At 41.1% G+C, this 17,723-nt stretch overlaps 1 protein-coding gene across 3 annotated transcripts; it reads right to left on the bottom strand.

The window, feature by feature from the left end:
- Positions 1–2,710: 2,710 nt before the first annotated feature.
- On the bottom strand, positions 2,711–16,802 carry LOC309367947 (regucalcin-like). Of its 3 annotated transcripts, XM_081907706.1 has the most exons (8): positions 16,705–16,802; positions 15,371–15,641; positions 10,439–10,607; positions 8,920–9,102; positions 7,093–7,308; positions 6,029–6,166; positions 4,976–5,130; positions 2,711–3,464 (listed from the first exon to the last, which is right to left on the bottom strand). In XM_081907706.1, the coding sequence occupies exons 3-8, from the start codon at positions 10,599–10,601 to the stop codon at positions 3,414–3,416; spliced, it is 906 nt and encodes a 301-aa protein (XP_081763832.1). In that variant the 5' UTR covers positions 10,602–10,607; positions 15,371–15,641; positions 16,705–16,802; the 3' UTR covers positions 2,711–3,413. The 3 variants fall into 3 exon arrangements, with proteins under 3 accessions (XP_081763832.1, XP_081763834.1, XP_081763833.1); XM_081907708.1 differs by lacking the exons at positions 15,371–15,641; positions 16,705–16,802 and adding an exon at positions 10,922–11,065; XM_081907707.1 differs by lacking the exons at positions 15,371–15,641; positions 16,705–16,802 and having other exon boundaries at positions 10,439–10,672.
- Between the last annotated feature and the right edge of the window lie 921 nt (positions 16,803–17,723).

Here is a 17,723-nt window from a genome sequence, read left to right as displayed (position 1 = left end):
GATGTGTGCATTATCGCTGTGACACATAGTTATCTCTCTCTCTCTCTTTTGGAAAAAGAAAGAAACTGACAAGACATTGTACACATGAAATTGACAAGCATGCTTGCCTTCTGTGTGAGGCAATTGCTTTGTGCTGCTAATGGCCAAGGTGACTTACAGTGCAGTCCTAATCCTGATTACTCAGAAATAAGTCCTATTGAAGTCAATGGGGCTTACTCCCAGGTAAGTGGGGTCAGGGGTGCAGCAGTGACTCAGTTGGAGGATGGTCAGCTGAGCACCAGCAGCCCACCACAATTGTCTACTTCCTTCTGTAGTGTAACAACAGCCAGAAGGCCAAAGCTTCATGGTTCCTGGTTTTTAAAAAATACTTGCTTAAAAAAGAAGAAGACAAAGCTGCCATTCTTTGCCTGGATAACTACAGAAATATATTCTAGTGGCATTTTCTGCTGGGGAAAATGGAGAACAACTACTAAAGCACAGACATGCAGTTAACATCTTGTGACTTTCAGACACGCAAAAACCTGAGTGACCTCACAACTTTCTTCAAAGTTTATTTATCCAGCGTGGAGGGAGAAAGTGATTGAGTTTCTGCTAGGCTGATATTATGCCACAGAGCTCTGCATCAAAGCTGACCTTGGATGACTATACAAGATTATCTGTGATATTCATGAAGGACATGGTGCCATAATTCCATCTGTGACAAAAAAATAAATGCTTTCCAGAAGGGTAGCTGTCTTCATCTGTTGCAGCAAAAACAACAAAGTGTCTCGGGCACCTTAAGACTACAGTCCATTTCAGTGTTGCTCTGAGTTGCAGGCAGAGGTATACCCAGGCTCCCTTGTGAGGAGCTGAATCGGCGCCTCCAAAACCAGGAGACACCATGGACCAGAAACTCACTCACACTTCTAATAGCACCAACTGGGGGGGAGCTGCTGCAATGGCCCACGCTGGCAACCGGATTCTGCTGTCAAGGCACTCAAAGGAACCTGTTCACCTTGCCCAACTGGCCCAAGCAGCCCTGGAGTAGCCCAGGGAGCACACAGACGGGCAGACAGGCTCCTAGCCACTTAGAGCAAGAGTGGAGAGGCACTATTTTTGCACCCCCAGCCCCACAACGCCTGGGCCTGCACCCTAGGTATGCCCCTGGTTGCAGGTCTATATATGCACATGGTTTGGGGGATAGATTGTAAACAGTGAGGTCAGAGGAAAATGAAATGCAGAGATCAAGAGCCAGCAATAATTACAGTATATAATCAGCAGTGGTCATGCACAAAATGGTAGTCGTTAAGACACAAGACCTACCCACTCTGGAAGAATGGCAGATGCAAGTAATGAACTACATGGAAATGGCGGAAATGACTGGCAGAATCCGAGACCAGGGAGAAGAGTTGGTGGAAGAAGATTGGAGGAAATTTAAAACTTATTTACAGAAACATTGTAGAATTTTTGAATGTTGATGACATTGAAATGAACTGAAGGGGTTCTAGCAACAAGGTTAAAAATAAGATTGGATTGATAATAGATAAATTAATTGGATATGAATTTGCTGAATTAATTTTCAAAAGGGATACAAAAAAGGGAGATGTGAGGAAGTCAGGAAAATAAGTGAATCAAAGATGAGAATTTAAAAAGAGGGATTTTTATTTTTATTTTAGTGTGTTTTGTTTTTTTGTTTTTTTTATAAGTTAAATGTTTGTATTTTTTGTACTTTGTAACTCTATGTGGGTTTTTTTCCTGCTTGTTGTTATTCCTAAAACTTAATAAAATATTATTTTTAAAAAAATGGTAGTCGTTAACACTGATATCCTAGCAGTGGTGAACCAATTAACACACAGTGGGTGTGATTTTTCTTATTAAAAAATTTGCACCCAAATTCATGTCCTCATATGATCCTCCTTGTTCAGAAATTTCATACTGCAGTCTCTTATCACCCTGCAGGCCTAAAACAGCACCAGGTAGATGATACCTTATATGGTACCAATCTTGCTACCATGATTCAGGGGGAAATTTTAATACAAGGCTGTTTATTGCTGAGGGGGAAAGCTGAGCTGGAAAAATCCATTTTCTCACAAGTATATCTCAGCAGCATTGAACCCCACTTAGGTGACAAGTTATATATATATATATCCAATTAAAATAATTTCACCAAAGTTGGAAGATATTCACCCCACTCCAATATTCCAAAACGTTCTTCATAATAACTTCATAACAACTTAAATGAAAACCACACATGCAAGTTGCAGGAGGGGGGAAACCCACTGGAAAGAAAATGTGACAGAGTTCTTTACATTACTTATAAGTAAGGAAAACGTAGCAGAATCAAGCTTTGCACCCTTGTGATGTTTTCTCCAGAGCTCTGCTGCTATGAGCAGACAGGTGCTGTCCCTAAATCTAACTGAGGGCAAAGAACATACAGTTGAAAATTCTCTCAGATGAGAAGCAGGAAACACCAGCTGCTTTTTAATTTTAAAGGAAATTATAACTAATTGAAATTGAAATACTTTATTGTCACTTGTATAACTTGTATACAGTGAGATTACACGAGCACCCCCCACTCAGCTCTCAGTCTTAATTCCCCTCGTTTACTGACACACACTCCATGTCTCATGATGTATCATGCCCGTTTGCCCTTCACCTGTGATGAGACTGTCTCCTATATCTGCCACCTACTTTTCACAGACCTGCCCAGTTACCAGCCAATTAATATTAGTTTATTCTTGACATTTACATGAGTTTATTGGAATAACAGCTGAACTATCAAGTCATGTTTAAAATGCAAATCCTTTTAATTACAAGCTGAATTACAGCCCTTGCTGACAAAACCCTTGCTCATTTCTATAGTTATTCATTTCCATGCACTGTAATTTAATTCACTCAATAACTTTTAATCTAAACATCAGTTGTAGGGAAACAGACACACCTCCCTCCTTCCCAGAGCAGGTTAACAGGATCAACTTGTACAGTTTTCAGAATAATTTTCTTTCGTATTAACATAGGTCTGTCCGCAGAGGCCAATTTTACTCGTAATAATTCTAATGAAATTAATCAAGGGAATTAAAATGGAAATTGCTACTGGAAAGCGAATGTGACCTTTTGGCAAGCAGACGCTACAAACTGCTCTCTGCTTGTACAAAGGAAGAAATAGAGGAAGTTGATCCTTGCTTGATGGGGAACCACTGAAAATCCTAACGTTCACATACAGTCCTAAGCTGCCATTTGTCCTATTTGGGGGGGGGGGGGGGAGAACATAAAAAACAAACATATGGAGAAGGGGGGGAACCAGTTATGGAACATTACAGTACATAAAGGATATATAAGTAGCCTTCAGATAAGCATACAGGTTTGAAATTCATGCTTCTCTTGTTGTCCACCATGGCTTCTGGCTGGGTTGAATATCAAGCACATATAAATATTCAACCAGTGAAGTAGTTCTGTGGGATGCCTTTCACACCCAGTCCTGTTATCTGCCAGAGAACAAGAAATAAGTCACAGATTGCTAGCTAAGGCACTTAGAGGGGGTGCTGTAAGTGTCACTGCAGGCTACATCCCAAACTTTCTAAACTGGGAGTTAAAGAGAGAGTTTGTGTGTCTGTGTGTTTGTGCAGGCTGGTGGGAGAGGGGGCTGGGGAGTAGTCCATCACCGGGACATGATTTCATCATCTGATCTGTCACTGCATGCACTGATCCGTAGCTTGGCCTATCCATTCGTGCCACATTTGGCAGGCAGATATGAATCACCAGTCACTGCTTAGAACAGGAGGTTTTTAGGAAATAGGAAAATCAAGGTGTTATAAGGGGGGGGAAACCTGCTCCTTTTTCCTTTATGGGGTACCCAAGAGCCCGTACAGAGTCCTTATGTATGTTCCCTATTGGTAGGAAAAAATAACAGAGGCCATCCAGAGAATATTGAGAAGCAAAGCAGCTAGTAAGCCTGATCTTTATTAAACTGTTGCAACGGGGTACTCAACACACACACACCCATGCAGGAGGGAGGGAGGAACCCAGAACAATGGTGTGCAAGCCCTCATATAGACCTGTAGCTCAAGGCCACCCCACTGAAACATCATACATACATCACAGAAGGAGGCGGTCAACAGCAGAGGAGGCTGTCTACAGCAGAAATTCTGTCTGCCAGATACCTGATCATGGTCACTCATTGCATTTTCTGGGCAGTCTGGCCATTCTTTTGTGATGGTAAATACTCACTTCCTGAATCTCATATGCATATTGATAGTGTGTTCAGCTTAACAGATACTTGCCAGACTGTATTAGAAAAGGGAGGTGTAAGCCCCTACAGTCCAAAGACAATGAGAAAGCTTTTTTGAATTCCTTCCTCCTTGCAGAGAAATATTTGAGGTCAATTTGGGAGAGTCAACATGGTTTCAGGACTGTTTTCTTCGTGTACAGTTTCAGACATGTGGCTTATATATTTATGCATGTGTCTGCCTGGTACATTTATCAACATCTTAGACCTTATAATTCTCATAACAATGGCAAACTGCTAGACCATCAGCTGCTCCATTGGGTTCACCTAGGCCTCAGGCTAGGTACAGGTGAACTGCCAAGGCCTTGTTAGTGTGCATGCATGCACGCATGCACACACATGTACATATCATAGCAGCAGTGAGCAGTCTGGAATCTGGAGCCCAGACAAAGTGCCTATTAGAAGCTCATCTAGGACGCTAGATATTCCTGGAGACAGGAAGGCAACTGTGGACAACTACAGAAAATAAGACAGAGCACAGAAAAAAGGACAGAGTCCCGATTCCTTCTGAGTGAACTGTCAACACAAATGCCTAAGAAATTTTGAAAATTCAAGCCACACCATGTTTACTATCATAAACTCTGCTGGGCCAGGAGAAGGGGATTTCAACACCCACCTTTCTGCAGTTTTACAAACTAATTTTTTACATTATTCACATTCTGCTGAATGAATGTTATGCTTGGTTCATTTTACAAAGCTCAAATTGTTTACCTTGAAAATTTCCCCAGCCTGGGGTTCCTTGGCCAGTGCATTGCTATCCAGTCCATCGTAGGCCGAAGTGACATACATTTCTGAATAGTCTTTCCCTCCAAAGCAACAAGATGTGATCCTGGAAGCAGGCATCTTGACAGTCTGAATTCTTTTTCCTGCGTGAAAGTAGTTGAAAGGACAACCAAAACAAAAGTATGGGGGGGGGCATAACAAGTCAATTGTTACTCAATGCTGATCACCTACTTCCTTATTATGCTAAATGTGTAACATGCAGGTATATATCCATTTTTTATTTCATTAAAAATGGGTCGAGGAGCTCTGATTTTTACTGGAACCCTAAAATCCCTTCCCTCACAGACAGTGATTGGAAAACACACAAACAAAACAAAACACACATGCATGGCTGGTATTCTGAGGCATATATCAAACATTCAAATAATTTGCATAGGGTCCTGAGGTTTAAAAGGGACAGCCACATGGTTAGCCCAAATAGCACTCATTTTAGCTGTTTTGCAGTAATATTGTGATATCAGTAATATTGTGATATCCAAAATCTCTTGATAAACCAAAGAGTGTATAACTCAGGAGCAATTCACTCATTATGCTTTAGCATGGACATACAGCATAAATGTTAAAAGGGTGAACATACAGGAGACACAACTATGTTTTTGAAAGCCCTGTACACTGGTATGAAATAGTTTTTTATGTGCAGGTGACAGGTACTGGCCATTTGTTAGGGTTCACTGTTGGGTGACATCCTTTAAAAAAAACCACATATATTTGCCTCTCATAGTCTGTAGACTTGTCTTGACTCAGCTCACTCCAGCAGAAGGTGAACTAATGACCCCAAATCGGCAGAGAATCTCCCTTGCGTTTAATCCAGACAAGTATTTCCAGACATTTAATGATGCCTGTAAATATTTAAAGAGGTCACTAAACTGGAGTTAGTCAAATAAAAGTGCTCCATTTGTGATCTCTTCTATCTCTACCTCCTCCCCCCCCCCCCGCCGCCCTTTGGGGATCAAAAATGCAGAGTCCTCATTAATCGTTTACCTGCTTCAGGGTCGATGCGGATCACTCGTCCACCATCAATACAGGCCACCCAGAGTTTCCCTTCTCTATCGATGCACATCCCATCAGGCATCGCCTCCTCTTTCTCCAGCTTGTACACAGGCCTGCAACTGCAACAATCTGCATAAAGAATAAGGCAATCAGCATTCAAGTGCTTATTTTTATGCAGACTGTACTGTCTGTTGTGCTTTTCAAATTTTCCACATTTTAGAAACAAGGCAAATTGCAAAAAAAAGTTATGGGGCTTGCTTGGGGTGTGTGGGTGTGTGCATGCGCACACACTCAATTTCACAGTGAGTACTGGCCAAGTCTTTGAATGCCTGTGGTCCTGCTCCCAGCCTTGAGCGGCATGTTCAATGATCAGGGACATTCCGTTTCAGAGGTCCAGAGAGCCCTCAGCCACTTCCATATTTTGAGGGCCCTAAGGCATTAAAAATGATGGCACACGAAAACAAAATAGGGTGTGCACAAAAGGAGTGAGACATCATTAAATATGACAAAATATTAGTGAACAACAACAACAAAAATGTTTTGGTTTTAACCAAATCACATCTCTCATTTGCTTAAAGCTGAGAGCATGTCATATTTCCGTCTGCTGCAGATAGGAACAAGTTGAGACGAGAATCAAATGCAAAAAAAATTTGATTTTCATGCTGAGTTGGATTTTAAGACACTAACACATCCTTAGCACTTTACTGTTGCTTCCCAGGGCCAAAAACAGATGTGTGTGTTTATGAGAAATAAACATCTGTCTGTTCAATATATAGTTGTTTTCCGTTATTAAGTAAAGAAAAATGCCATATGTGACAATATGGCATATAATGGAAAGAAAAGGTGCAGTCTGTAATAGGGGTGACTAATGTGGCACCCTCTTCCAGAGTTTGGACTTCAACCAGCATAGCCAATCGTCAGGGATGATGGGAGTTGTAGTCCAACAATATCTGCAAGGCTTCACATTGGCTACCCCAAAGGATAGGGTTGCCTACCAATCTACTACCAAGTATTTCTTTAGCTGTTGCAATAAACAGTTTGAAGAAGAATGTTACCAATCATTCCTGTTCGCATGTCATAGTCGAAGGCTTGCACGGCATAGGCCAGGCTATCGATGTAAAAGAAGGTCCTGTGATCAAGTGACCACTCCAGCCCATTGGAGATGTCCACCTTCTCTAACTGCTTCACGACACCACAATCAGGGAAAAGAGTATAAAGAGCCCCCTGCTGCCTTGCTCTGACTCCAGGTGCTGTCTCTTCGGCCATGGTACCTAGGGGTGGTCAGCAGAGGCACAGGTCAGGTAATTCTCTACCGAAGGGCCTCTTTAAAATGCACAAATAGCACTGATCCCACCCAAAGGTCAATCACTTGACTAGTCCCACAACACCACCTGTCTAATGACCTCCTAGCTTTCCTAGCAGCCTTTAGTGAGCAAATCCTACGTTTGCTCAGGTGTAAGTCCCATTGTGTACGATGGGACTCACTCAAGTGCGTTGAAGATTGTAGCCATATATATATATATATATATATATATATATATATATATATATAGCCCTCATCATACATCATGCAATGGAAGCGGCTCCATTGCATGAAGCACCAACCTCACAGTGCCCTCAACCACCTCCCCGTTTGCCAGTCTTCTTACTTACTGATATTCCAGGAGGTTAAGTAGCTTAAATCTGTTAATTTCAATGCATCTCTTCTGAGCATGACTAACGCTGGATTTCTAGCCTTTACTATGAACATTAAAATTTACATCAAACAATTAAAAAATTAAAAACCCTGCCAATTTAGCTGAAACAAAAGATAGGCTACCTGGTCTTTTATTTTTAATTAGCTACTTTCTAGACCTGTGGTGAGAGGTTGAATTATAGTAATACATCATGTGTTTTAGTTAAAGCGTAAACAGTTTCACATTTGCAATTTTAAAAACAAACAAACCTGAGGAATACTATTTTACTTTTAAACTTTGATCAGAAAATGATTTTTCATTCTCATTAGCAGTTTGAAAAAATGTTTACTGCCTCTATATTTCAGTCACTTGTCCAGTTGCCTCTGAAGAATAGAGAAACTGATGCACCTCTTCCAATAGTCTGGGATGGTTTTACTGGTAAACAGATAATCGTTTAGATTTGTTTCTGTCACTGGCTCTTTTAGTATACTGAAACTGGCTCTAATAAAAATTAACATGGAGACTATCATTAAAATGCAGGGAATTGTTACGTAAACCTCAATTATTTGAAAGTCATTACATCTACATTCATAATCTCTCTCCATAAATGAGTGGAAGTAACCCTATATAAATAGGCTAAAATCCACAGGAGGCCAGTACTTTTTATTTGGCTCAACCAAAAATAGTTAATAATAATAAAAATTTATTATTTATACCCCGCCCATCTGGCTGAGTTTCCCCAACCACTCTGGGCGGCTTCCAATTAAGTGTTAAAAACAATATAGCATTAAATATTAAAACTTCCCTAAACAAGTTAGCAAGCTTTCAACTTCTCAGACTGGATACTACTCTGTTGTTTATTTTACATATATATTATGGATATTATCATACTTCTAATTTAATTTTTTTTTGCTGCTTGGGCAATTTTGATTGTTGCCATCAATAATTTGCATACTTGGGTGTAATCCTGGTCATTATACTGTATGCAGAATTGACTATTATTGTTATTTCTTAAATTTGTATACCACCCTATGTCTACCCTGCTACTATAGTACTACTATAATGCAATATTTTAGAGACCATTATTGTATACACAAATGTATTAATATAGATTAATCAGTTTCATGAATTTTTAGACACATTCCAACTCATTGGAGCTATCTAAACTGAGCTCAGCATACAATTGCATTCAGATCAAATATATACCTGCATAAAAAGAACCCCTTGGGTCTACTTTTCCATCATTGAATCGGTTGTTTGGTTTATCCTGTTCCACTTCAGAAATATCAGTGACTACTTGATCTTCCCAGTTCAAGAAAGCAAACTTTCTTCCTAAAGCGATCACGTAGCCACCACACTTGCGAAGGGCTACTGAGCCAACACGAGCGTCTGCAGGCAGGGAAAGAACAGACAAGTTTACAAACCAGGGCAAAATACACTGAGCACCCTTGATGAAGAAGTGCTCCCATGCAGAAATGAAGCCTGTTTGGGGAAGAGTCACTGTGGGCCTCTCCAGAAGCTTTGGGCCACAATTCCCATCTCTGCAGCCAGCATGTGATTGGAGACAATGGAGCAATAAACTCAAACTATATTAAGTGTCCATTCCACAAATCCCATTCCAGACTTGGGTTGGTTTTCGTTTTGGCATGGCAAGTCTGCAACATGTCATGGTCGCAATAACTCTGCATTAGTGATGGATTTGTACTGGAACATTCACATATCATACCACTCCAGTAGTTGTTATGCTTCCCCTGTGTTATTGCATTATTGCTATTTGCAGGAGCACTCTGGCACTGTTGCACAATGGGACTTGAGGAAGTTACGTTTCTGAGCACAATTCAAAGTGTTGGTGCTGACCTTTAAAGCCCTAAATGGCCTCAGCCCAGTATACCTCAAGGAACGTTTCCACCCCCATCCTTCAGCCCGGATACTGAGGTCCAGCTCTGAGGGCCTTCTGGCGGTTCCCTCACTGTGAGAAACAAGGTTACAGGAACCAGGCAGAGGGCCTACTCAGTTGTGGCACCCTCCCTGTGGACCACCCTCCCATCAGATGTCAAGGAAATAAACAACCATTTGACTTTTAGAAGACATCTGAAGGCAGCCCTGTCTAGGGAAGTTTTTAATGTTTGATGTTTTATCATGTTTTTAATATTCTGTTGGGAAACACCCAGAGTGACTGGGGAAACCCAGACAGATGGGCGGAGTATAAATAATAAATTATTATCATTATCATTATTATTACTACAAGATGTGCACTGACTGGAAACAAAATGGTAGGCTGCCTACCCAAAACATTTGCAGGCACACACAGTATTGAGAGCACGATAACATATAATTGTCCCAATATCATCATGAGCACAAAGCAAAATAAAGAGGCTGCGTTACCCCACCCCCACTCCAGGGCTTTCGTGCTTATAGCACAAGGCCAAAGCAAGCCTATTTAACCCCTTTTCCATCTCTCTGATGAAATCTATTCCGCCATCCAAATGGGTTTTTTTTGGGGGGGGGGTTGTCCTACTTCTGTTGTGCTACAGCACAAGAGTGCCCCTTCGGAGGGCAATAATGTGGTAACACTGAGGAAAGATCGCAAAACAACCTGGGTCTGAAGGGGGCCTGCATCTGCCTCGCTGTCACAATCCTTGGCTGAGAAAATCATGCCTCAGGAGTTGATTCTTCAAAGCCAAAACAATTCCACAAAATAAAAGGAAAAACGCTATTTCCTTACCCACAGACACACACTGAACTTCGTTGGTGACTGAGTTCCAGCGGCAAACTTTCTGTGAATTGATGTCTACGTATACAAGGGAATTCTCCCTTTCTTCCCATGTAGGGCACTCCCCCATCCTGTTCTTCTGCTTCACAACAGTCTCGATTTTAATAGAAGACATGATGACCTGTGGCAAAGAAAACAGACCGCGTACATGCTATAAAGCACATTCTTGCCCTCAGAGAATTCTGGGCACTGTAGTTCGTTAAACGTTGCTGGGAATTGTAACTTTGCAAGCGGTAAACTACAGTGCCCAGAATTCTTTTAGGGAAAGATATTCTCTCTCATATATATGAATACATAATATATTCAAATACTGTGGTTTGCGTCTCCCTTTCTTGTTTCTGTACACGATTAAAAACTAATCCTAAAAGTAATCAAACTAATTTAGATATTCATTTCGAAATGAAATAGGGTATTATGCTGATTTAAAGCACTTACCAGCAGCGACGAGTGTCACCCGAGAATTCTCCGCTAAAGGCAGTTTTATTTCTTGCTCAAACAGGAAAGGTTGCAGCAAGCAATCAGAGAAGGCGAACAGAGGCTGGGCCCTGATCTCTGTTTACATACAGCTTTTCATAAAATCATAGAACTGTAGAGTTGGAAGGGAACACGAGGATCATTCAATCCCCTGCAATGCAGGAATCTTTTGCCCAAAGTGGGGGCACAGACATTTTATATTCATACAGAATAGACATGCAAGACACCCAGTGATAAAGCCTTACTCCCAGCTTAACCACAAAGACGGATGTTTCCAACCTCAGCTAGCTAGGCATTTTCCTGTTTATAACCATGTTTTAAAGGTCCTGCCCTTGCACGCTCTTAAAACTTTCCTTTACACACCCCTTGTGTCTTGCACTTTCTCTTTCCCTCTCTTAAGCTTGCATTTCAGCATGATTACAAAGAGGATATATGATTATGGTGTCAACCTGCAACAAGATGGTGTTAGTCCTGCTTCAGTTATAACAAAGATGGAGGTGGTCATGCTTTGGTTACAACACTAGTGAGTTATGAGAATGATCTTTGTCAATGACGCTAACAAATGTTTTGTTATGAAAAGCTTAAATTAAATAGAATGAAAAAATGCTAAAACTGATAAACAAATGAGGGTTTTTTCAAATAAGATATGCTGTTATTTATTTTATAGGGATTCCAGATATTATATTTTTTTAAAAAAAAATTTAAAATGGTATTAAAAATTCCCCCCCCCTCCTCCCTGGCACACCCTTCCACCTCACAAACACTCACATTCTCTCTCTCTCTCTCTCTCTCTCTCTCTCTCTCTCTCTCTCTCACACACACACACAAAAAAAAAAATTCACATAGACACAGTCATTGCATAGCTGTTCAACCATGAGTTGGACAATAAGGTTCCATAGGATATTCTGGGGCAGGTAGGGAGATTAACAACATGGGAACGGCTATATTGGATGGTTCAGGAGCCATGGAGGCCTCCAACATCACTCCTGATGCACCCCCAAAACTGACTGCTGTCCCTAAGCTGCTTTGCAACATGGGATGGGAATATTACTATTCCCACCCACTGCCCAGTTGATGGCTGATCCACTGGCAGTGGAGGGAGGTGGGCAGGACTTGAATTGGCTGCTCATAGCCCGCCTGTGTCCTAATTTTTATTTTATTTTTTGCACTGTGTGCTTTTGAGCACCTTATTTTCAATCCATGTCCTTGTGAAATGGTAATTTCCATGCCAAATCAGCAAACAAGGATTGCATCACAGACACCTGACTGCCACATTCTGTTATATTTTTTTTATCTTCCTTGAGTTAGGCAAGAACTGATGTGGATGCAGGTACCCTAGTACCTCAGTGTAGAATAGTAGCCTGAGATTAGCAATTACCCGTGTGCAGAATAACGTTGCTTTTCTCAACGCCTGCGGATAGCCTTGGCTTGGAAAAGAGAATGCCAATATATTCTTGGAGAACCTCCTAGTGCCTTTCAGGCAACAGAAAAGGCAAGAAGCAGTGAATTAAGGTATCGAGCTATGAAGGAAACCCAAAAGCAATGTTCAGCACATGACCATGTTCTAGCTCAACCCCTGCTTAAATTGAAGCAGCTCCTTAAACTGACTCATTGTGTTCTGACACCTGCACTCCCAAGTTTACTACAGATACATGAATTTTTAAAATGGCCAGCCTACTCAAATCAACTTAAAATATAATTAAAAAGATGCAACAGCTGATCTTATCTGCACTTGGAAGTCTGCTGATAACGTTTTAGAGTGAGTCAGCAGTCACATGAATCCAGAGGCATGGCATAACTCCAGAGGCTTTTCACAATAGCCTGTTCCATAATGCCAGTCATGGGATACAGCTGAGCAGTAACATTTTCCTGAAGGGAAACATTGGCTGAGGTGGGCTTCAGAAGGGAGGTGAAGGCCTCAAGGAGAGCACTAAGCATTCACAGTTAGCCCAGTTGGCAAGTCATGGTAAACCATGGTTGATGGGTTACTGTAAATGTGCCAAAACTTCTTGCAGTTCCTTCCCACTAACGCGTAACAAACTATGATCCAAATTATGTCCAAATAGAGGCTTGGGGTTTGTTCTGCTCAAACAAACCACAATTAATGAGCCTCAGCTACACACCTTAGCCACAGAGTGAAACAAACCATGATGCCCAGTTTCTATTTATACTTTTCAAGTTTATACATTTAATTAGATTTACAATCAATTTAACATTTCAGATTTTGACTTCCTTCACCCTCTTTCTGCAGTTCCTTAAATTTATTTTTTAACATTTTCTGCATATCCAAATTCATTTAATCTGCTCATTTAATTATCTACTTTAAATATATATTCTCATAAAACTGCAGATTATTACAATAACTCTGCTAATGTTTTTATCTGTTTGCAATTTATCTGTAAATATTCAAGAAACCATTTCTATTCGTTTATAAAGTTTGTTACCTTGATTTCTTATTCTTCTGTTAAGTTTCGCCATTTTTTCATATGTGTTTTGTTTCTCTGACATGCCAGCCGGGAAGAGCAAAGTAGACAAGACTGGCTTATTCATAGTAAACCATGGTTTATTGTGACATGTAAAGGTCAACTGTTCGTTTTTATTTCTCACCAGGCATTCAGACCCACACACAGACCCACATAACTCTGGTGGCAATCTGGACCCCTCAGGAAGAAACTTTTTAATGTGTTGAGTACTCAGGGTTGCAATCATGAAACCTGGATGTGCCTCTTTTAAAACTCATGATGCAATGGAAGAAAATACAACCATGTGCCCATTCAATCGCTTTGACCAGCGGAACTAGCACTTCCAAAGGTGTCACATAATACCCGTTCCACTTACGTAAGAACATCATTTACTGTGGCAGTGTATACCCTTTGGAACTCCCTGCCTATTGAGATTAAGCAGGCGTCTTCGCTGTACTCTTCTCCCCCTGGCGCCTGCTAAAAACATTCCCGTTTAGACAAGCCTACCCAGATGCTTAGGAAATTGAGATAATTTAAATCTGCTTTAGTATTTTAACTTTTGCATGTTTTATCTTTTGTAAACCACTTTGGTTTTTTTTATTTTTCAATTAAGCGGTGTATAAATTTTATGAAACAGAATAAACAAATAAACAAACAAATACAGTGGTACCTTGGGTTACACACGCTTCAGGTTACATACGCTTCAGGTTACAGACTCCGCTAACCCAAAAATAGTGCTTCAGGTTAAGAACTTTGCTTCAGGATAAGAACAGAAATTGTGGAGGCTCCATTAGCTAAAGTGGTCTTCAGGTTAAGAACAGTTCAGGTTAAGAACGGACCTCCGGAACAAATTAAGTACTTAACCTGAGGTACTACTGAATCCCCAACCCATTCCCACCATGATCCTATTGGCAGATTCCCTTTAGGCACTTGCTTAAGAGCAGTCCTGGAATCTCATTTATCCAAGCAGGTAAGAGAAGTGGGCAAGCAACAGCACAGAGGGACAGAAGCAGTTCTATCAGAGCTTTCCCAACTTTTCATGTTGGTGACACACATTTTAGACATGCATCATTTTGGAACACAGTAATTCAGTTTTACTAGCAAACTGGAGGTTAAATTAACCCCTTTTCAGCCCCGGGAGGAGTGCAGGGAGCATTCTCATCACACACCTACACACTGTAGCTGACACACAAATGTGCCGCAACACACAGTCTGGAAAGCTCTTGAGTTATATCATTGCTGTTTGATGACAGGTCATCTTTTTCTACCATCACATTTTACCAAGAACTTGTCCTCTACTCTCATGTACACACCACCACCAACGCTATACTGACAGCCTTGTGTAATGACATTACACATTTTGTGTAATGATTAAATTCTATTTGGAAATTAGTAATTGAACATTTACACATGTTCACAATAGGCTTCTTCAGTTCCTCCTGGTTTCCTAAGTGCTGCATCCTGTGCAGTTCCCATTGGCTCTTAATTACCCGTAATTTTCTTAGATTCTAATCCTAAAACTCTGTTCTCATCTGCTGAATTATGAACTAAGGCAGTAATATTGTTCTGCAGGGTGTTCATACATACAAAAGGACCATGGTATATACCACTTTGAGGTTTTATTAAAATCAAGAGGTATATAAATGTTGCAAAATAAACAAACAATACAGCCTGTAGATAGCTGAAATTCACATTTCCAGCTCTGATATTTGCTCCAAATTATTATTTATTCTGTCTGATTTATTTCAGATCATTTGCACCTTTGCGTCTATGTGGCTTTGACCACCTTCCTCCCAGGTAAGTAAAAATATCCAGTAGAATACTCACACCCAAGCTGTGCTTTTATAGCACACAATTTCCTCCAGTGTATGCTGGAAACTACAGTTTACCCCTAACACAGTTACAATTTCAATTAAGAAAGCTAATAAGAAAGTCATACTGATCTTACCGTACAGTGTTCAAAGCAGCCACTTTCTCAACTGAGGACGACCCGATTAATTTTTTGGGTTGTGCATGAACTAATATACTCTTGTGTGTCTCCAGGTTCCCAGCCCAAAGGGAAGAGAAAAATAGTTGTAGGGCGTTGTAGCTGCTCCTCCCAAGAAAGCTGTTGTGTTCTTGCCCAATCCTTTTCAAACCATACGAAACAGATCACAACAGCAAGGTCCAATAATCTTCTATTGAGAAAGCCTGGGGATGGGTGGTAGCTGTTTTTCCACCTGAGCAATGCAGAATGAAAAATCAAATGAAAACAATCCGAGATGGTCAAGAACAACAATTGATAGAACTTATTAAGGCAGCTGTGAAGATCATTGGGAACATGGTCTGAGCACCAAAGCTGGATTATTAGACAATTCAATAATTCTCTTTCACTACTAAAAGGCTATCCTCTCCCAGGATGGACTTCTGCGTGGGATTTATAGGCCTCATTGTGTTTGTTTATTCTTTCTAAATGAGAGAGTCAGTGTGGTGTAGTGGTTAGAGTGTTGGACTAGGCCTGGGAGACCTGGGTTCAAATCCCCACTTGGACATAAAGCTCACTGGATGTGACCTTGCGTCAGCCACTGCCTCTTAGCCTAACCTACCTCATAGGGCTGTTGTGGGAATTAAATGAGGAAGCAGAGAACCACGTACACCTCCTTGAGCTCCTTGGAGAAAAGGTGGGATATGGATGCAATAAATAAAACAAGTGAATAAATAAATAATGTTGTGTAACTACACCAGATCAATGGTTTGCAAATGATAGCCAATTTCTCATTTTTTTGTAGTGACTGACCACTGCGTACGTCCGTTAAAGAAATGGAGGGTACCGGTACTCCTATACTAATTAACCAAAGCAGCATCACTTTTTAGAAGTGATATTAGTGATACACACCCAGAAAAGGTTGCCATTTGTCCGTTTTGTCCCGGACATGTCCGGGATTCCAAGTGCAACATTACCATCCGGGGGGGATTTGTTTTAAATTGGCAAAATGTCTGGGTTTTTGCAAACAGAACAAGGAAGTGCTCAACAACTTTGGTGTCCAGATTTTGCCTTCTTGAAATATGGCAACCCACACATACTCACTTCCTAAAATCAAATCTTGCAGCATACTAAAGGTAAAGGGACCCCTGACCATTAGGTCCAGTCGTGACCAACTCTGGGGTTGCGACGCTCATCTCGCTTTATTGGCCGAGGGAGCCAGCGTACAGCTTCCAGGTCATGTGGCCAGCATGACTAGAGAGTACAAATTTATCTTTCCTTTTTGTGGGCAAATCTAATTAAATAGCGATAACACTCACCAGGTTCCTAGGATCCAAGTCAATTTATTTTAAGGGTGCCTGCATGGGAGACGACTGCAGCCAACTGGTCCACTGCCTGCCTGCCTGCAATCCAGATTGGTTTGTGTGGGTGATAACAGATCGTATTCAATATGCAAGACAGGAAAAACGAGGTGCAGTGTTTGTCAGCACCCAAAGGCTCCTAAGTCTTTCAGGCATGGGCTTCCATATTCCTGCTGTCATAACAAATGTCAGGATGGGAAAATCCCTTTCAAATATATATGTATCTTCCAATGGCTGTAGCACATGGAAGCACTGGAAAGTTGTCCCTCACTGCAGATGTATAAAGAATGCAAAGAAAGCATCTAATTGCAAGGTTAAGAGAGAGAGATATGTTTTGTACACCTAAGATTACCAAGAGCAAAATCCCGTTGAAAGTGGAATTTCCTGAAGATCTAGAGAAACTGGAATTAACAAAACAAAACAAAAACCCTTTTATGCTAACAGAGGTTGTTGGTTTGGAAAGAAACTGCAACAATTCAACCATTTTTAAAATGGTTTTTAAAAATTAAACCTATGTGTCCCACCTTGCTATGCTTACTCAAGAGTTAAAGCTACATTCCTAAACACATTTTCCTGAGAGCAAGTCCCATTACTTAGTGGGGCTTACTTCTGAGTAGCCCCATATAGCATTGCTCTGCCACCTGTGAAGAAAAGGGTGGGGGAGGACTCTTTCAAACCTACTTGTTTGATGCAGTTGTCATTTTTTGTTGGCTTGTTGCTTAAAGGTAAAGGTAAAGGGACCCCTGACCATTAGGTCCAGTTGCAGACGACTCTGGGGTTGCGGCACTCATCTCGCTTTACTGGCTGAGGGAGCCGGTGTACAGCTCCCGGGTCATGTGGCCAGCATGACTAAGCTGCTTCTGGTGAACCAGAGCAGCGTGGTGCTGTGGTCTAAACCACAGAGCTTAGGGCTTGCCGATAAGAAGATCAGCGGTTCGAATCCCCGTGACAGGGTGAGCTCCCGTTGCTCAGTCCCT

This window comes from Podarcis melisellensis (assembly GCF_964234715.1).
Source record: "Podarcis melisellensis genome assembly, chromosome: 4".
Classification (NCBI taxonomy): Eukaryota; Metazoa; Chordata; class Lepidosauria; order Squamata; family Lacertidae; genus Podarcis; species Podarcis melisellensis.
The sequence above is the reverse complement of the archived record's forward strand: the minus strand, read 5'-3'. Positions and strand labels throughout refer to the sequence as shown.